Source organism: Pagrus major, chromosome 21, assembly GCF_040436345.1.
Source record: "Pagrus major chromosome 21, Pma_NU_1.0".
NCBI classification, from domain to species: domain Eukaryota; kingdom Metazoa; phylum Chordata; class Actinopteri; order Spariformes; family Sparidae; genus Pagrus; species Pagrus major.
Genome location: NC_133235.1, coordinates 7,630,882 through 7,647,023, shown reverse-complemented (window position 1 = coordinate 7,647,023; position 16,142 = coordinate 7,630,882). Strand labels below are relative to the sequence as shown.

The window sequence follows — 16,142 nt, the reverse complement described above, 5'->3', positions numbered from 1 at the left end:
GATTAAAGAATCCATTTATGTCAAACTCCATGACCATGACCTGGATGACTGAGAACCTTCATTACCATTATGTAGTGGAGTAAACAAGTTATGCAATCATTAATGATGAGTAGCACTTTTTCCTAGTAGGAATTTAATTTACTCAAGTCATCACCATTTACATTCTGTGTGGACCTGGGTCTGGTTTTGACCATTACAACATACATCATATATGAAATACCTGTTTGATCACTGAGCCCAGCACGAGGAGACTCACTACTCTGCTAATAATCCTGTGATATACGGAACATACTGACTTTAAGTGTAACTACTCATCAAGGTCAGTGCCAGTGTCAAGCATTTTATTTTTCCTACTTTTTTCATGCTCAATCTTAAAATTGGATATCAATGTACAAATAATTTACATTTGTAATATCACTTTTTCCCAGCCACTTCAGGTCCACTGGAGCAGGAAGAGAAAGACACCGTTCCAGGATAGCAACAAATGAGGACAACTTAACAAGATCTGAGTGTTATGTGTGTGAATCTTGTTTGTCCTTGTGCTCTGGTGTCGTCTTCTGTGTCATTCCGTGCTGCAGGTGCGATTTAAAAGTCATGGCGTCGTACACCCACACAGTGTCTATGCCCTCCCCATCGGTATGTTCAGGAACCCAAGTGGGGAAGGGAAAGCGGCAGGCCACCACCTTGGCTGTACTCGGTAACTCGGTGGCCAGCTTCAGCTCCAGCTGCTCCATCTGCTAACACAGACAGCAACAATCAGGATTTCAAGAGTAATACTTTGGGATTCTGAAAATATAGAGCTCAGATAGAAGTGAAGACCTCCAATATAGAAGTATTGAGTTCCTTCTCTAGCAGAGGCTATGAACAGCTGGTTATATTTGATTTTTAATCACTGTCTCCAATGAAGTGAATGGTGCCATTTCTCACCAAGAATGGATAATTTCATCATTGATACATGTATCTATTGTACGATTCGACACTGTCAGTTTCTTAAGGAGCAAACCAACCAGTGTGCCGGACTGGTGACTGTAACTGAGTGCTTTACAGTAGAAATACTGTTAAAAAGGAGCAAAAAATAATGTTTCTTAAAATGGCATACTAAGACAATACAATAACTAAAATGTTGATAAAATAGCTGTAAGACAAACAGAAGAACTCACCATTTGGGGGACTCCAAAGATGACAACATTGGAGTACTGAGCAAAACTGACCTAGCAAAAGAATCAGAAATATTGGGAATGAAGACAACTTCCTGTACATTCAATGTTTTTTATTTTCTTACACTAAGTGATACCAGATGTCTGGAACAAAAAGAAGACATTACCTGCTATAGTAAAATAACTATTTCCCCAAAATTAAGTCACTCGTCACTACACACTTTACTGTACTCATCAGGTATGACTGACCTTCCACAAGTCAGAGATGTGGAATGATGTGGAGCGGTGGACTCCCTCTCTCCAGGCTTTGAGGCGAGAATACCACACCAGCCAGGGGTTCAGTTCAAAGCCTGATGCCTGAAAGCCGTGCTTGGCAGCTGCTATCACCTGCAAGAGGAAGGAGCATGTATGTTGATTCAATGTATCTGCAACAACGTACAGCAAATGTAGCAGCAGTTAGATGTGAAACAAGCGCGGTAATACTTTTGAGAGCTTCGGACATTACTGACATGTTTTCCTTCCTTAGTTTCCAACTGCTGAAGTTTACATTTTTACCTTTTTTGACATATGAAGATGCCATTGATTATTATGGGACAACAACAAAACACAAACCAAAGTGTATGCTTGGTAAGAACTTTATTAAGTTAGATTATTAAGTTAGATCAACTTGTTTTCATTCCTTTCCAGGTTATTGAAACTAATCATCATCATCATAATTGTGGAATACCATGTACAGTGAAATCGTGATGTTTTCTGAGATAGTTATTGTACTGTGAAAGTCTCATAACGTCACAACCATATGTTCACTAACTGTAAAAACAGTGGAGTAACTTTACTGTTCCTTATGTCAAAGGTCTGGAGAGCAACACTGCAGCTGAAGGGTGTTCAGACACAGTTTACAGGATGAGTTTGAATCGTGAGCCTCCAGTTAAGGACGCCTGAGAGCTCAACCACTCTTCCACCCCAATACTGATATTACAGTATTATAAATACATAGTGTAAAGTGTTGATGATGTGTGATACAAGGCAGGTAGGGAGGAAATGTGACATACCACAGGCAAATTAACATTTTGTCAGAATGTCACCAACATCAATGTTTACTTCTATAGCAGAGCTTTAATAAGCTTACTTCTATACCTCTATACCCACAGGGTTAAACGACACAGCACTTACTATTCTTCCATCTCCGCTCCCTATGTCCACCAGGGTGCCTGACCTGGCTCGCAGCATCCTGAGGACATTCTCCACCTGGGCTGTTGTCGCCGGGACAAACGGGAGGCAGACTTTCCTCAGGGCAGGAGTGACGAACGGAGCAGCCACCGCATACAGGGCGACCAGCGACCCTCCCAGCACCCCCGTGACGATGACACCGAGCCGGCTTCTGCTCTTTGCCTCTTTTATATCGCTCTTTAAGTGTCCTGCCGGCGCCGAGTCGAGGAAAAACTCCTCTTGTTGTGACATGGTGCTAACTTAACGCTAACGTTACGCCTTTCAACCTTAGCTAACATTAGCTGAACTTGAACTGCTGAATGACAGCTGGGACTCTGCTAAAGGTTAGCTGTGCATGCTAACAACACAAGGTAAACGTCATGAATAAACTACCATGTAAATCAAACTCCACCAACTCATTATGATATCCGCCAAGTCAAAAGGTCAAAACAAATGATTGTAAACTAAAGAAGTGCCAAAGTGGTGTCCTGTTATTTACCATCCATGCATTCGAAAAATGACCTGTGCAGCGCTGTTACTGGTCCGTGAGGATGACAAAGATAAGCTAACAAATGTTCCTACCTGCCCTCGTTCCCCGGTCGGTCCGGCACAAGTTATTAAAGAGACAAATAAATAATACACGCACACACACATAAATGACAATGTCATGTTGCCATGAAGAAGAGAGGAAAAAGAAGATATTTAATGAAATAAATAAATAGACACAGTCATATAATAAATAAATCAGCCAGACAAAAAGTGGGACAAACCAAATTGAGAAACTGAAACACATAAATCAACATTAATAAATACTCCAAAACAAACAAAAACAAATAATTAAATATTGTTTCCATTTACACAGAATCAAAAATATAAGTTTCAAGCCCACTGGTTTGCCATACTTGCAAAGCATTGTTTTGCATGTGTGTTGACTTCACTGCAATGACTCATGTTTTCATTATGTGCTGTTCTCGTCAATAACTGGTTAAATGTTTATACCTATTTGATTCTGGGCCAGTGCTCAACACAAAAACATCGGGTCTCATGTAAGAAAAGGAATGACCTAACAGCAGTGACAACGTTCTTGCTTTGATGGTGCAGTATTGTCGAAGGAACCCTACAATGCACCATTAAGTCATTAAATAATCTCAAATATAATGCAGTCACAAATATATTCTACCCCAGAGTTGAAACTCAAGCCAAACAAGGAACAAAAAGGAAAAAACAAATTGTGATGCATTAGAATGGGTTAAAATTCAATTATCTCCGCATCCGTGGATGCAGTATAAAATCTTCCTTGATCCATTCCTGTCATATCCTGACAGCGTAATGCCCGTTTCTCCCGTGCATTACCATAGCAGTGTAATATTCAACATGTACAACAGTTGCTCAATTCTTTGGTGGACAGGTATTTGTATTATAATCACTAGTATGTTTTTTTCATAAGCTCTTTTCCACTCTGCATCCAAAGCTAAACCTTCATTTAATTTCGACTAAAGAAACTTCAATTAATTAGTGTTACTCAAACAGAAATCCAATTTTAAAAGGAGTTTAAGATATTTTTAACGTCAATAGAAAGAACCGAGGTGATTATGTGTTTTTTCATTTTCTCATTTCCATATTGCCTTACATTAGAAGTCATTAGACAGTGTACGGTGAACAGTGTGGTCCAGCCCTGACGGGCCATGGTGCATCTGATGGTGGTGCATGTGGTGTTGGCTGGTGGTGGGACCATCATCCATCATCAGATCATCCTCCTCCTCCTCACCCCTGTACCCCTCTGCCCCGTCCTGAGAATAACTATGCTTCATCACCAGGATGCTCCTTCGACCTGCTGGTGTGGTGTGGTGTGAGAGCCGCGGTGACTGCTGGCTCACCATCACCGGTGGCACAGGTGGCACAAGAGCCCCTCCGTCGGCTGCAATGGTAGCGTCCCTCATGCTCAGGTTGCTGCGGCTACCGTGGACACTGCCGTGCACACTCCCATGCTGGGAGCCGCAGTGGTGGTCCCGGATGCATTTGGAGGAGGAGCGGCGGAGCTTGTGGAACTTCTCAAAGTCCTCAGCCAGGGCGGCATCAGTCAGGTCGCCTGATGGGGCCCGGCGCAGAGTGCAGAGCTCGTAGTGAGGAGGCTCAAAACCAGGGTGGAGGAGGGCAGGGTCAAAGTCATCTCTGTGGACAAGTAGAGGAAAGAAGATGAACAGACACACCAACATGTATGATACAGACACAGTAAATGTTCAGGACAGTACAAAAAAGCTGATAGTGTTTCTCAAACGTGTTGTTATTGTGTCTTATTACTGAACTGCAGCTTCAGCCTGCAGGCCTGTGATCCACACACTTCTACACAAAACAAATTTAATTTTCCTTCTGTGCTGAAGAAGATTTTCCCAACCCTTCCCCACTGTAACTCAAAATACAAGCCTTGTTTTGCTCTAATGAAGACAAATATAAACATGTAGCTTTAAAGGTGCACTATGTAGTTTTGGGGGAGACGTAGAGAAAGATCTTCACTGACTGATTTTCTTATGCCTAAACAAACTAAACAAACAAAGTTTCTTTGTTTTTATGACTGAATAAACAAAGTGACTTTAAAGGACAATATATTTATATTTGGTGGACCCTGCCACCTTCCCTGCTTCAAACAGTGTTCTGGGGATCTTATTTCCCTCTGAGAACAGCTTGTTTATTCAGGTATGGAAAAACATAATATTTCTTAGTTTGTATTATTACCTCATAATATTATAATATTAAACTTCTGAGTTTGAATATCTTCTACAAAACTACAAAGTGCCCCTTTAAATATATATAATATAAATGTTACATGTTCCTTCACTTCAGAGAGCTGGACAAAGGGAAAGAAAAGGTGACATAAAGCTATTTTAAATAACCACATTTCTTAAAGGGTAACTCCACCAATTTTACACAAAGTGTGTTTACAGGTCTTGGGGAGTTCTACTGCATATGTGGAAAAAAAGTAGTATAAAGCCTTTTGTGGCTCCAAAGGAAGCTGTACAATTTTAAAAAAAGCCGACATACATACAATTTTATGATAAGAGCTCATGACAGGCTAAAAAGCTCTAAGAACTGAGGGAATCTGTAGAGTCAGCTTGTCACTAAAAGTGAGCCCTTTCACATTACACTTAGCCATCACACCCAATGTTTGAAACAAAAAAAGATTAGTTAAAATCTAATCCCCTATCATCTTGCTTACCTCAACAAAAATATTGAATTTTGCAGTAACATATGCTCTGAGAATTATATTTCTGGGTGATGTTCAATGATTTCACCTGCGAATGATGTATTTCTTGCGAGGCTGTTTGACCTGGATGATGACGGAGATGACGAGCAGGACGACAACCAGGCCACAGGTTACTCCAATGATGGTGAGGTTAGTGTGATCCAGCGTGTCCAGGATGCTGGCTTTCCTCTTCTCTAATCAGGGAGATAACATGGAGAAATATGACTCAATATTAGCCAAAGTCAACATATGGCTGGTGGTGAGTTTCTCAGCCTGTGTCTCTCGGTACCTTTGCAGTGATTCTCATCCCATGGGTAAACACAGTTCTGGATACCGTTGCAGACCAAAGTGTGGTTGATGCACATGTTGCTATGGCAAAAGAAAGTATCTCCTTCACATGGAGCTGAAAAAACAAAAGGCGAGTCATGCAGCTGTTGTACACAGTGGACTGAAAACAGACCAAACCACCATGCTCCCATAGAGACAGGGCACGCCTATAGAGAGAGCTTGTGGTGACACAGATAAACGGAATTGATAGAGATTCACTCACGTTCATGGAAGGTTGTAAAGAGAATCCTGAATTTGCTCTTCCTGCTTCCCTCATCTGCCCACAGTCTCACCACGCCCACCGAGGAGGTCAGCATGACGTCGTTGGCCACCGTGGAGCAGAACTTATTCTTTAGGTGCTCAACCGAACTGCTGCCGTCATAGATGGCAACAAAGTTCCGCTTGCACTCATTCGAGTTGTGCATCTCGTACTCCAGAAAACGCATGTAGATCTGTGGGTAAAAGGTTGAGTGGCATCAAGAAGAGGCGTAGTGGACCAGGCTTTAGTGACATTTACTCCTCCTGGCTCATCATTCAACTTGTTTTTTCTAACTTTCTAAGGAAATTTGACTTAGATTTTAGTGACAGTAGCCAACTGGCCCATCCTGATCATGTAATGTTGACATAGAAAACCAAAATTATCCTGGTTAAATAACTAGCTTCATGGCGTATGCTAACACCTCAGCATTTTAGGTAATAATGCCATTTCCTGCACATGAATTGATATGAATATGTAGGTAACGCACATGTCCGTGCAGTTTTTGATGTGAAGAGAGCCGGCTCAGAGTTGTTCTTGTTTGTCTGTGAAAACTAAAGCTGTCACTTTCCAAACCGAAGGAAAAGTGGATGATTAACACAGACAGTTTTAAGACAGGTGGATATTACAATGTTTTTTCCTGGAGTTCAGTGGAAATTCTATCTAAAAGAAGGATAGGATATTCGAAAGGAATATAATCTCAAGTGTCATTACTTGTCTAAACACGGAGAACTATATGAGAAGTATTGGGGAGATGAGAGGAAAAAATGAGACACGCTGCTACATAGAGGACTATCACCTCAACAAGGTCTTTTCCATAAAGCAAAGAAAGACGCTGAAGCTAGCTGGTTTGCTGGAGCTTGTTCAACAATATCTCTCTATTGGCAAACATAGTGGCAGAGCGGATTAACGAGCTATCAAGTGAAATTTATGAACGTTAAGGGACAAGGCCCGAAGTTTCACTGCATACTCTGTGGCGCTTGACGAAAGCACAGACCAGACTGACAATGCACAGCTAGCCATTTTCATCAGGGGTATTAATGACAAATTCGAGGTGACAGAAGAGTTGCTGAGTTTGTGAGCTAAAAACTAAATTCAGAGAGGCATGAGGAAAAGTAGACATGACTGGACAATTTCTGAGAGAACTCCCTCTATCCTTCCCAGAGCTGTCCGAAGTGTTGAGTTGGGTAATGTGCCTTTTTGGCAACATATATCTGTGTTGAGAAACTGTTCTCAACTGTAGTACAGGTCCAGGCTTAATGATGCCCATCTTGTAATAAAATACAAATGTATTCAGGGATTGCATTTGTTAAGTCAGTGCAAGGTTTCCTGTACTTAACTGCACTAAATAAGTTATTTATATGGACAAAGGTTTTGCACTAGCTGTTAAAAAATAAATAATGTATACAAAATGTTTTTTGCATTTTAGGATTATTCTAACAATGACAGAAATAACACTACATTTTCAGAAATATTACACTTTCTTCTAGTATTGGAACGCTGAAGTGGCCCTCCTATGAGATAACAATACCAGCAGGGGCCCCCAGCTCATTCCAGTTTGAGACCCCTGATATAGAGATACACAATCTTTTTGCTGATTTGCTTACGTAGGTCATATAGGGACATTAGTATTAAATTCAGACTGTTTCATAAGCAGTTCCTTGTAGTACGTTTAAAAGTGATTTGTAAAAAATACATCTTTTGTATAAAAAGGGAACGTATCAGTGAGTTTAGACTGACAAACACCTACATGTAACACTGATTAAAAAGCTTGACATATACAGACCCTAGCTCTTGGTGGAGCCTTGATGTACCACCTGCAGTCCACAGCCTCAGTCTGCAGCGCTCGACCCTCTCCAGCTATCTGGGCGGATTCTACAAAGCCCTCAGGACCGCTCAGCTCAAAGTCACAAACTGTGGATGACAATATTTTTGTGTTAAAGTAATTTGGGTAATATCACCCCTTCTGCAAAAAGGAGGACTCAAAACACATTTAATAAATGTATCATCATCACTTGTATGAACAAATATATAACTCAGTAAGCAGTATCTCCTGACCTGCAGCAGGTCTAATGCACTGTAACAAAGTAACATAGGTTGAATACTCACATGGCAGAGCTGGCAGTTCCCCGAGGTCTTTGAACTCAGGATCTGAAAGCAAAACATACTATTGTTAGAAAAAATAAATCTTCTCAACATTTACTCAAGTCTTTCTACAATTATGAGCCACAATTCAAAATGTCATGCAAAGCAAAGTGTGGGTCCCATACTCCTCCTGTCCAGTGAAAACCATGTATCTCCAAATGTGTTTATCTTGAATGTTTGTGATAAATTGTCCCTTTATGTGTTGTGAACATTCTCCTACTTCTGAAGCTAAAAATAAATCTCTCTTCTCTCTTGTAATCTCTTGTACTATCAGGAAAATATATTGTCACAAAGCTGAAAACAGACTGTTCTCCCTGAGCTCAATCATAAAAAGTTGTCTTTTAAGAGATGTGTGGTTATCAAAGCACAGCCACGCTGCAAATATATGATGATCTTATAGAATATGATGTATTAAAACTACCTAAAAACTACCCAACAGTATAAAAACTAACTGAAATGATCTCAGCCTTAAACACTTATAACAGTAAAATGCAACATGCACGTTAATGCAGCAGTAATATTAATCAAAAAACATCTATAATAGAAAAACACATTGACAGGGAACATTTTACTGCACAAGGAATACTTTTACTTTTGATACTTTAATTACATTTTGTTGATAATACTTAAGTAAGGTTTTAAATGCAGTACTTTTCCTTGTAATGGAGTGTTTTCACTGTGTGATATTAGTATTTTTACTTTAGTAAAGGATCTGCAATTAGCAATAACTTTTTTCTTCTCTGCTCAATCGCCAACTAATTTTTACCAACACCCACTGAGTGCCAATACAGGAAGTAGTCTGGGAGAGGTTAAAGCAACATTATGTAGAAATTGGCATTTTGTGTGATTTGGCGCCCCCCACTGTTTCTGAGTGCAACACCACTGTTGTGAATACAAATCCCAGGTCTGTAACAATATGTCAACAATTGACGTAATGTAGGTGTTAAGCATAAACAAAACTCATTACATCATAACAATGTTATGTCTTGAAAACTTCAACGTGAAAGAAACAAAACAACTGAAAACATAAAAACAGTGCAGAAACAATAAATAGGGGGGCGGAGTTGAAAGACACTGTATCATGAAAATGAATTTGAAGCTGTTATTTTAAGGTAAAAAAAAAAACAGTTACACAATGTTGCTTTAAGCACGGAGATGCAATATAACCTGTTTACAATCCATCCGTTCCATTTGCATTTCTATTTGTCAGTTGTCTGCGCTCAGGTTTCACAATTTTGCAAAGATTTTTAAAACCTTATCTGAAGTATTAGAAATGGGTGCATGCAATATTCACTGAAACAAATGATTTCTAAAGGATATTAAAACAAAATCCAATACAAAGAAAAAAATACTGCAGTGATAATGAAAATGACAATATGTAAGACATACGGTAGTGAAAAACAAAAAGAAAACACAGCTGGCCAAGGTTTATATAATCTTTGTGCCAGCACATTCCCTCTGCCCTCATTTAAACTCCCCTGAAACCCTGATGACCTTTGTCAAAGGAGAAAAACACACACTTGGCATCTGACAGGGAAGAGAAATTGTGCTCTAAACCTTTGTGCTGATGAATCTACTTGCTAGGTAGATTATAAATCCTGATATACCAGCTTAGTTGGGGACAGATTAGGCCCCACCAGCAATGACAACCTGGTGGTAAAATGTTATTTTCCTATTTTGTTTTCAAAATTCTCCTCCAAGTACTCAGTTTGATGTTATGTGAGGGGAAAATCTATGCTACCATGAAATTCAATGGAGTACTAAGTAATAGAACTTGTACTAATGACACCAAACTACAAGGAATTGTGTTTTAAATGAAGCAGTATGAAGTCTGGAGTGAAGATGTTTTAAATGTAGCATAATTTCTCACATCATGAAATATTTTATTCATTAGTAATGCAGCACATCGGTCAGTCGCTGTGATGTAAGAAGTGCAGGTGATGGACTCCACTGAGGCTCAAATCAACAAGGACTCTTATTAATCCTCTCATGTTTCTTACCCCTGCTTCTGCACCAGGCTTGTCCAGATTATTCACATTCATTTCTCTCTCTCTATCTGTGTGTGTGTGTATGTGTGTGTGTTGGAACAATGCATTCCCAGAGGCTTTGTACCTAATATGAGAAAAAAAAATGTAAAGACGGGATAAAGGCAAGATATAGGATGGTTTATGTAAATCCTCTCCTAATATTATTCAAAATGTCTGGTACACACAAGAACACTGAAGATTAATACAACACATATATTTACTTAAACATACTGCAAGGAGCTTTTAACTAGTTATGAAACAGTCTCAGTTTAATACTGATACCTTCTACATATGAGACGATCAGCAAGATGATTGGCTATTTCTTGATTCTTGGTTGGATAAGTAATAATATGAAAACATTTTTTATGGCAGAGTGCTAAGAATGAATTGAGTAGTCTCACAGCCTGAGGAAAGAAGCTGCTCTGTAATCTTGTGGTACGGTATCCAGCAGTAGAGAATGGATACCCAACCTGGGCTGGGTTTGAAAAAAACAGAAATGATGTTGAGGTTCAGCTCGGGCTGGGTCACGTCATTAATAAATTATAATTATTTTTTAATTTGATATGTATATGCATAGAACAAACCCTTTTTGCAGTAATCCACGTGGTATGTTAATGTCTGTAATCAAGATAAACAGGCAAACTGTAACCATGGTAACAACTGCGTGACCTTAAAATTTGAATTTACTGGTACTGTTCAAGTAACAACTAACCCTGACTCTAACCACTGCTTTTCTTCTGCTCTGTCTGCTTTCACTCTCTACCACTCTCTCTCTTTCACTTGCTCACACATTTGCTATATACACACCTTTTATTTTTGCCTTTTCAGCAATACTGGGGATGCAACTGTAGCAAGTAACTCAGTATCACTATGCTCAGTCATATTTAAAGACTCTACAAATCAGGGGTCGCCCGATATGGCTTTTTCAGGGCTGATACCAATATCAATTATTAGAAATTAAGTAGACTGAAAGTAGACTTCTTTATGTCAAAATTTATTTTTCTATTTTATGCTTCGTCTCCACTACATCTATTTGATACATTTAGTTACTAGAAGCAGATTCTAGGCTATTAATTGTGAGGTGTTACCAATCAGACAGTGTTATGGGTTATTAGCTTATTTTATCAGCATTCTGACAGAAAAATCACTGATTCCAATAATCAGAAAATGCTGAATATTGGCTCAGATAATCTGCCAGTGACGATAATTGGTCTACCCATACTGCAAATTACTGTATACCCTGCTATAAAAAGATGAACAAGTCCACACGGAATTACTGATTCATTGCAATTGGGATGATACAGACATTTAGAATGGTGCAGAATTGCAAGTAGTTGCATGTTTTTAACTTATCTGGTCGCAAATCTTTGGTCTGAACAGGGCTTTAACTGGGTCTGACTCGAGTCAGATTACAGTTACTACTCTCTCCGACTGAGTTGTGTTCAGACAGATAATGGCACTACTGTCTTCCAATTTGGTCACTCACCACAGAGGAAACCATTGAACCAATAACAAGAGTATAAAATAGAGCACTGCACTGCACCACACAAGGACACAAATAATCTAGCCATCACATTGAACTTGCACGTGGGTCAATTAATTATCTCCTGCCACTAGTAATGAGTGGAATTATACAGGAGATTAGCACTTGGCATGGGAGACTCATTACATTAGATGTAAACAGATGAAAAACAACTTCTCAGGAGCTTCCAGTAACGAATAGTATCTTCTTAAAGGGATAGTTCATGTTTTTCAGAGCCTGTTTTTTTCAGAAAAAAATGCTTGCTCGAGTGTTTCAGTTTCTAAAAGTATACATGCTTAAGTGTGCCTAGTAAGTTCTTAACACTCGGATGGCAAAGAAATTGTGTCTGATGTTTCCACAAAGGATAGTACTGAGCCCCAACATGCACAGGCAAACAACTTCAGCCCCAAAGCAACTTAAAAACTAGGGTGCTTGGGACGGATTCACAGGATTGTAGTCTAAAACTGGAACATCCCTTGCGGAATATGAAGATAATGTACAGAAGCTCAACCATGTTAAAGAAAGAAAGAAAGAAAGAAAGAAAGAATGAAAGAAAGAAAGAAAAAGCGGCATGGCTGGATGGACAGAGGGATGCAGATTAATCTTTGGCCCTCGTCTGTGTAGGTGGCCTATAAAATCTGCTGTTAATAAAGCCTCTGCCTCGGACTCCCTTAAGCTGCTACTGCGGCTCATCGCTGACAAGCTGTATTCCCCTGAAGACAAGCTTTCATTAACTGGTGTGTGTGTGTGTGTGTGTGTGTGTGTGTGTGTGTGTGAATATGCGTGTGCTTGAATAAATGCACCCCTCCTCTTCCCTTGTCAGCTGCAGCTGGTGTGCCTGCACTACAAATGGAAATGAGAGTACATTCCCAGCAGCATGCCACAACTACTATTCAAGTTGTAATGTGCAACTTTTTGGCATCATATACACAATTAGAAAAAATAATCACATATTTTGTACACTGCCACACATCCTTTAATGTAATTTGAGGTTTCTCTCTAGCATTTAGCTCAATCAAGGCCATACCACTGTGACGCTGGTGATAAAGGTGTTAATGTGTGTTTTAATCGGACTGTATGACCAGCCAGATGTGGCAGACAGAAACGGAGGGACTGTGTAAAAGAAGTAGCCAGTTTTGGCATGTGGCACAATGTCAAACTCACAGCAGGGTGGTGGATTGGGAAAGAGTGCCAAGGAAAGCAGTCCAAGGCTTAGAGTCTTAGTAATACTCTAAACATCAGTCTCCCAGACAGACAGCGCTGCAGCTGCTATGATACAAGCAGTTATTGTCTGTATTTTCCACTTTTTTGCCACACTCCAAAAAGAAACTGACTGGTAGACTGTTCACCACATTTATGTGATGCCATTACCAAATGACAAAGTTTACACAGCATTTCCCTAATCTTTATGACTTATTCTAACGCAAACGATCATCTTTCTCTAAACTCTAACAAGTCGTTTCTGTGTCTAATCCTAACCAAACCATCATCACGTTCAACATCATGAACCAGATTTATTTTTCAATCCTACTGATCACAGGCGAAAGAAGAGAACACACTTCTATGTGACATTCAAGAGGGCATCGACAAACAACATCACTGTCAATTAATTTGGACTTGTGTGTATATGCATGAGAGGAGCTTCAAGGGCCTGTGTGTGGGATTTAGTGGCATCTAATGGTGAGGGTGCAGATGGCAACGAACGAAAAACACCTCATCTCGCCCTCTTGGTTGCTAAAAACTTGAAAAATGCACAGAAAAAGAGAAAAAAAGCAGAAAAATGCAATCAAAAATGTAAAACTGCAAAAAGAAATAATTGAAATGCGGACACATTTTATAATTTTATAGCGTTTCAAATTTATAAAATCAATGTGAATTATTTATTATATAGTCACCATAGTCCTTCATTGCTAAAATACGTAGATTATTTGCGTGAAAATGAAATGTGAGGTCAGTTTGATTATTACTCTCCTAACTAATGGAATTTTGATGCAAAGTTTGTCAAATAAGCACCGACTCTTTAACTGGATTACAGATGATGATTTTGAAAAATACTGGTCAGAATGACACTTAGGTTCCTCTGTAAAGTAGATTATGTGACGGTAAAACAAAATGTACACACATGTTCCTTTCTCTTGCTTTTAGTACACTTACTTCAGCTATGCTGAGGGTTTATTTATGATAAGTCATTTTATCCACTTTAATAAACAAGGCCGTGTTCAGAAATGCGACCCCCTCATTCAGATTACTTCGTGATCACTCACCTTGCGTGAAGTTATACCGGGCAGAGAAACCAATGGCTTCCAGTTCACCATCAGCCACAAACTTGATGTACAGGTACCTCCCACTGGAGCGGACATATGCAGGGCTTTCCTGCCCACAGTAGCGACCAATGAGAGGCGAGAAACCAAAGGGCCCATCACGGACCTCGATGTGGTCGAACTTGCACTCCCAGGATGGCTCTATTGAATACTTGTCATCGAAGAATAGGTCGATGCACTGTCGGGGAGAGGCTGGAGGAGGAAGAGAGGTCAAAGGTGAGAGAGGAATAGAAGAGGTGAAAACTGAGTGAGAAGCTTAAAACAAAAGGATGACAGCCTCACCTTCTATAATGTAGACACACTCCCTCTCAGGGGGGTATTTCTCAGGATAGTTGGGTGAGGTGAAGTACCCTCCATCAGGTTCCTTTACCCAGGTCCCACACTCGCCAGCTGGTGTCACACCTGAGTTGTTCTGCACTGGAAACACAAGTGTGCAGACAGACGGATAGATGAAAGTGTTAAGCTCCCCACTCATTGAACAGCTGTTTGTTATTGTCATTTCTTCCCTTTAAAATAATAATAATCTCATACTGTAATTTAAAGTGTAGACTCATTGCTGTATAGTGAGAGGGGGATAAATATAACTTCCTTGAACATTATCTCTGAATTCAAAGGGTCCAGTTTAAATAACTTTGTTTCATCAGGTTGCTGTGCTTCTGAGCATCACAAAGCTAACTGAGATTCCTATTTTTAATTGTGGGAGAGTACACACATTTTGTCACATTAGTAGAAAAACAGGAAAGATGAGAGTTTATTATCTAGTGATACCCTTCCTGTTAAGTTGATAAATCATACTGGGAAGGTTGTCAACACACTGATCTATCAGTCTATCCAATCACATTTTATGGATTTGTGAGAATATAATACTTATATTAGAGGATTAGTTTAGGGTTTGACCTAATTTGACATATCACTGGATTGTTCTTTGGATTAGATGAAGCACTATTATCACACTGCCTATTATAGTTACAGTTATAGAGTATTTTCACTATGTTTTTGTTGTCATTTAGTCTTAAATGTCAGAAAACAATGGAAATCAAAAGTTCTAGGTGACATTTTTAATGCTATATAGCCCAAAATACACATTCAAGACATATTCAATTTACAGTGATATGGCATTTTGCTTAATAAATGATTCAGTTGTTTGATTATCAAGACAGCTGCCCATGAATTAAAGCTGATCATTAGTCAATAGTTGTTTGAACTCTAATCTGAATCACTTTTCGGTCATCAGTTTTAAAGGTAAGCACTGCAACACAGTCACACAGACACACACGATGATTAATATCCCTAAGAGTTATCTATATCACTTTTTAGAGCTTTTCTCTATTGATGGGCTATAACAGAATGCATACAGAGCCTAAGAATGGTGACTGAAGACTGAACACTGACGTGTTAATGATACCTTGAGTTTTTGTTTTGGTAGCTGAGGCCCCTGACAGCTCAGGTGGGATGAGGCTTGCTGCTAAAGCTGAGTGAGAGAAAAGATCCAAGATTGTGAGGTCTTTTTCCTTTTTGCATTTTTTTTAGAAATGTGATTTAACTTTAAAAATACAAACTTTCTTATCCATAGCCTGGTGATAATAAATAAGAAAAAAAACAATACAACAAAAGATATTGTTGGAATATACCAGATGGGAGAAGCACCCAGTAAACACACCATTACCGCATCTACAAACAGGCAACATTATGAAACATGTTTACAGCCGTAAACTTACCAATGGGCAGCAGAAGTTTGTGCACCATTTCTGTTCCCTGAGGATGGGTAGCTCTGTCTCAGATATTGCCATTAAACAGTCTTGTCTAAATGTCCCATTATTGGGGAAAAATGTTCTTCAGCCCATCAGTTCCTCACAAAGATCCGAAAGCAAAGACTTCGACATTTCCATCCCTGTCTCTCTGTCTCCCCGAGAGCTCAAAGGATTACACTCCCGTCC

General features: G+C 39.5%; 2 protein-coding genes across 3 annotated transcripts; both read right to left on the bottom strand.

Annotated features, from left to right (window-relative positions):
• Positions 1 to 327: 327 nt before the first annotated feature.
• On the bottom strand, positions 328 to 2,851 carry atpsckmt (fATP synthase c subunit lysine N-methyltransferase). 2 transcript variants are annotated; one of them, XM_073491508.1, is made up of 4 exons: positions 2,331 to 2,851; positions 1,407 to 1,544; positions 1,161 to 1,211; positions 328 to 737 (listed from the first exon to the last, which is right to left on the bottom strand). In XM_073491508.1, exons 1-4 carry the CDS (start codon positions 2,616 to 2,618, stop codon positions 513 to 515), a joined length of 702 nt encoding a protein of 233 aa, XP_073347609.1. In that variant the 5' UTR covers positions 2,619 to 2,851; the 3' UTR covers positions 328 to 512. The 2 variants fall into 2 exon arrangements, with proteins under 2 accessions (XP_073347609.1, XP_073347610.1); XM_073491509.1 differs by having other exon boundaries at positions 328 to 734.
• Positions 2,852 to 3,868: 1,017 nt separating this feature from the next.
• On the bottom strand, positions 3,869 to 15,951 carry LOC141016996 (neuropilin and tolloid-like protein 1). The gene is made up of 10 exons (XM_073491617.1): positions 15,924 to 15,951; positions 15,611 to 15,721; positions 14,488 to 14,622; positions 14,149 to 14,397; positions 8,300 to 8,341; positions 7,977 to 8,104; positions 6,158 to 6,386; positions 5,897 to 6,010; positions 5,657 to 5,801; positions 3,869 to 4,538 (listed from the first exon to the last, which is right to left on the bottom strand). Exons 1-10 carry the CDS (start codon positions 15,949 to 15,951, stop codon positions 3,998 to 4,000), a joined length of 1,722 nt encoding a protein of 573 aa, XP_073347718.1. The 3' UTR covers positions 3,869 to 3,997.
• Positions 15,952 to 16,142: the final 191 nt, after the last annotated feature.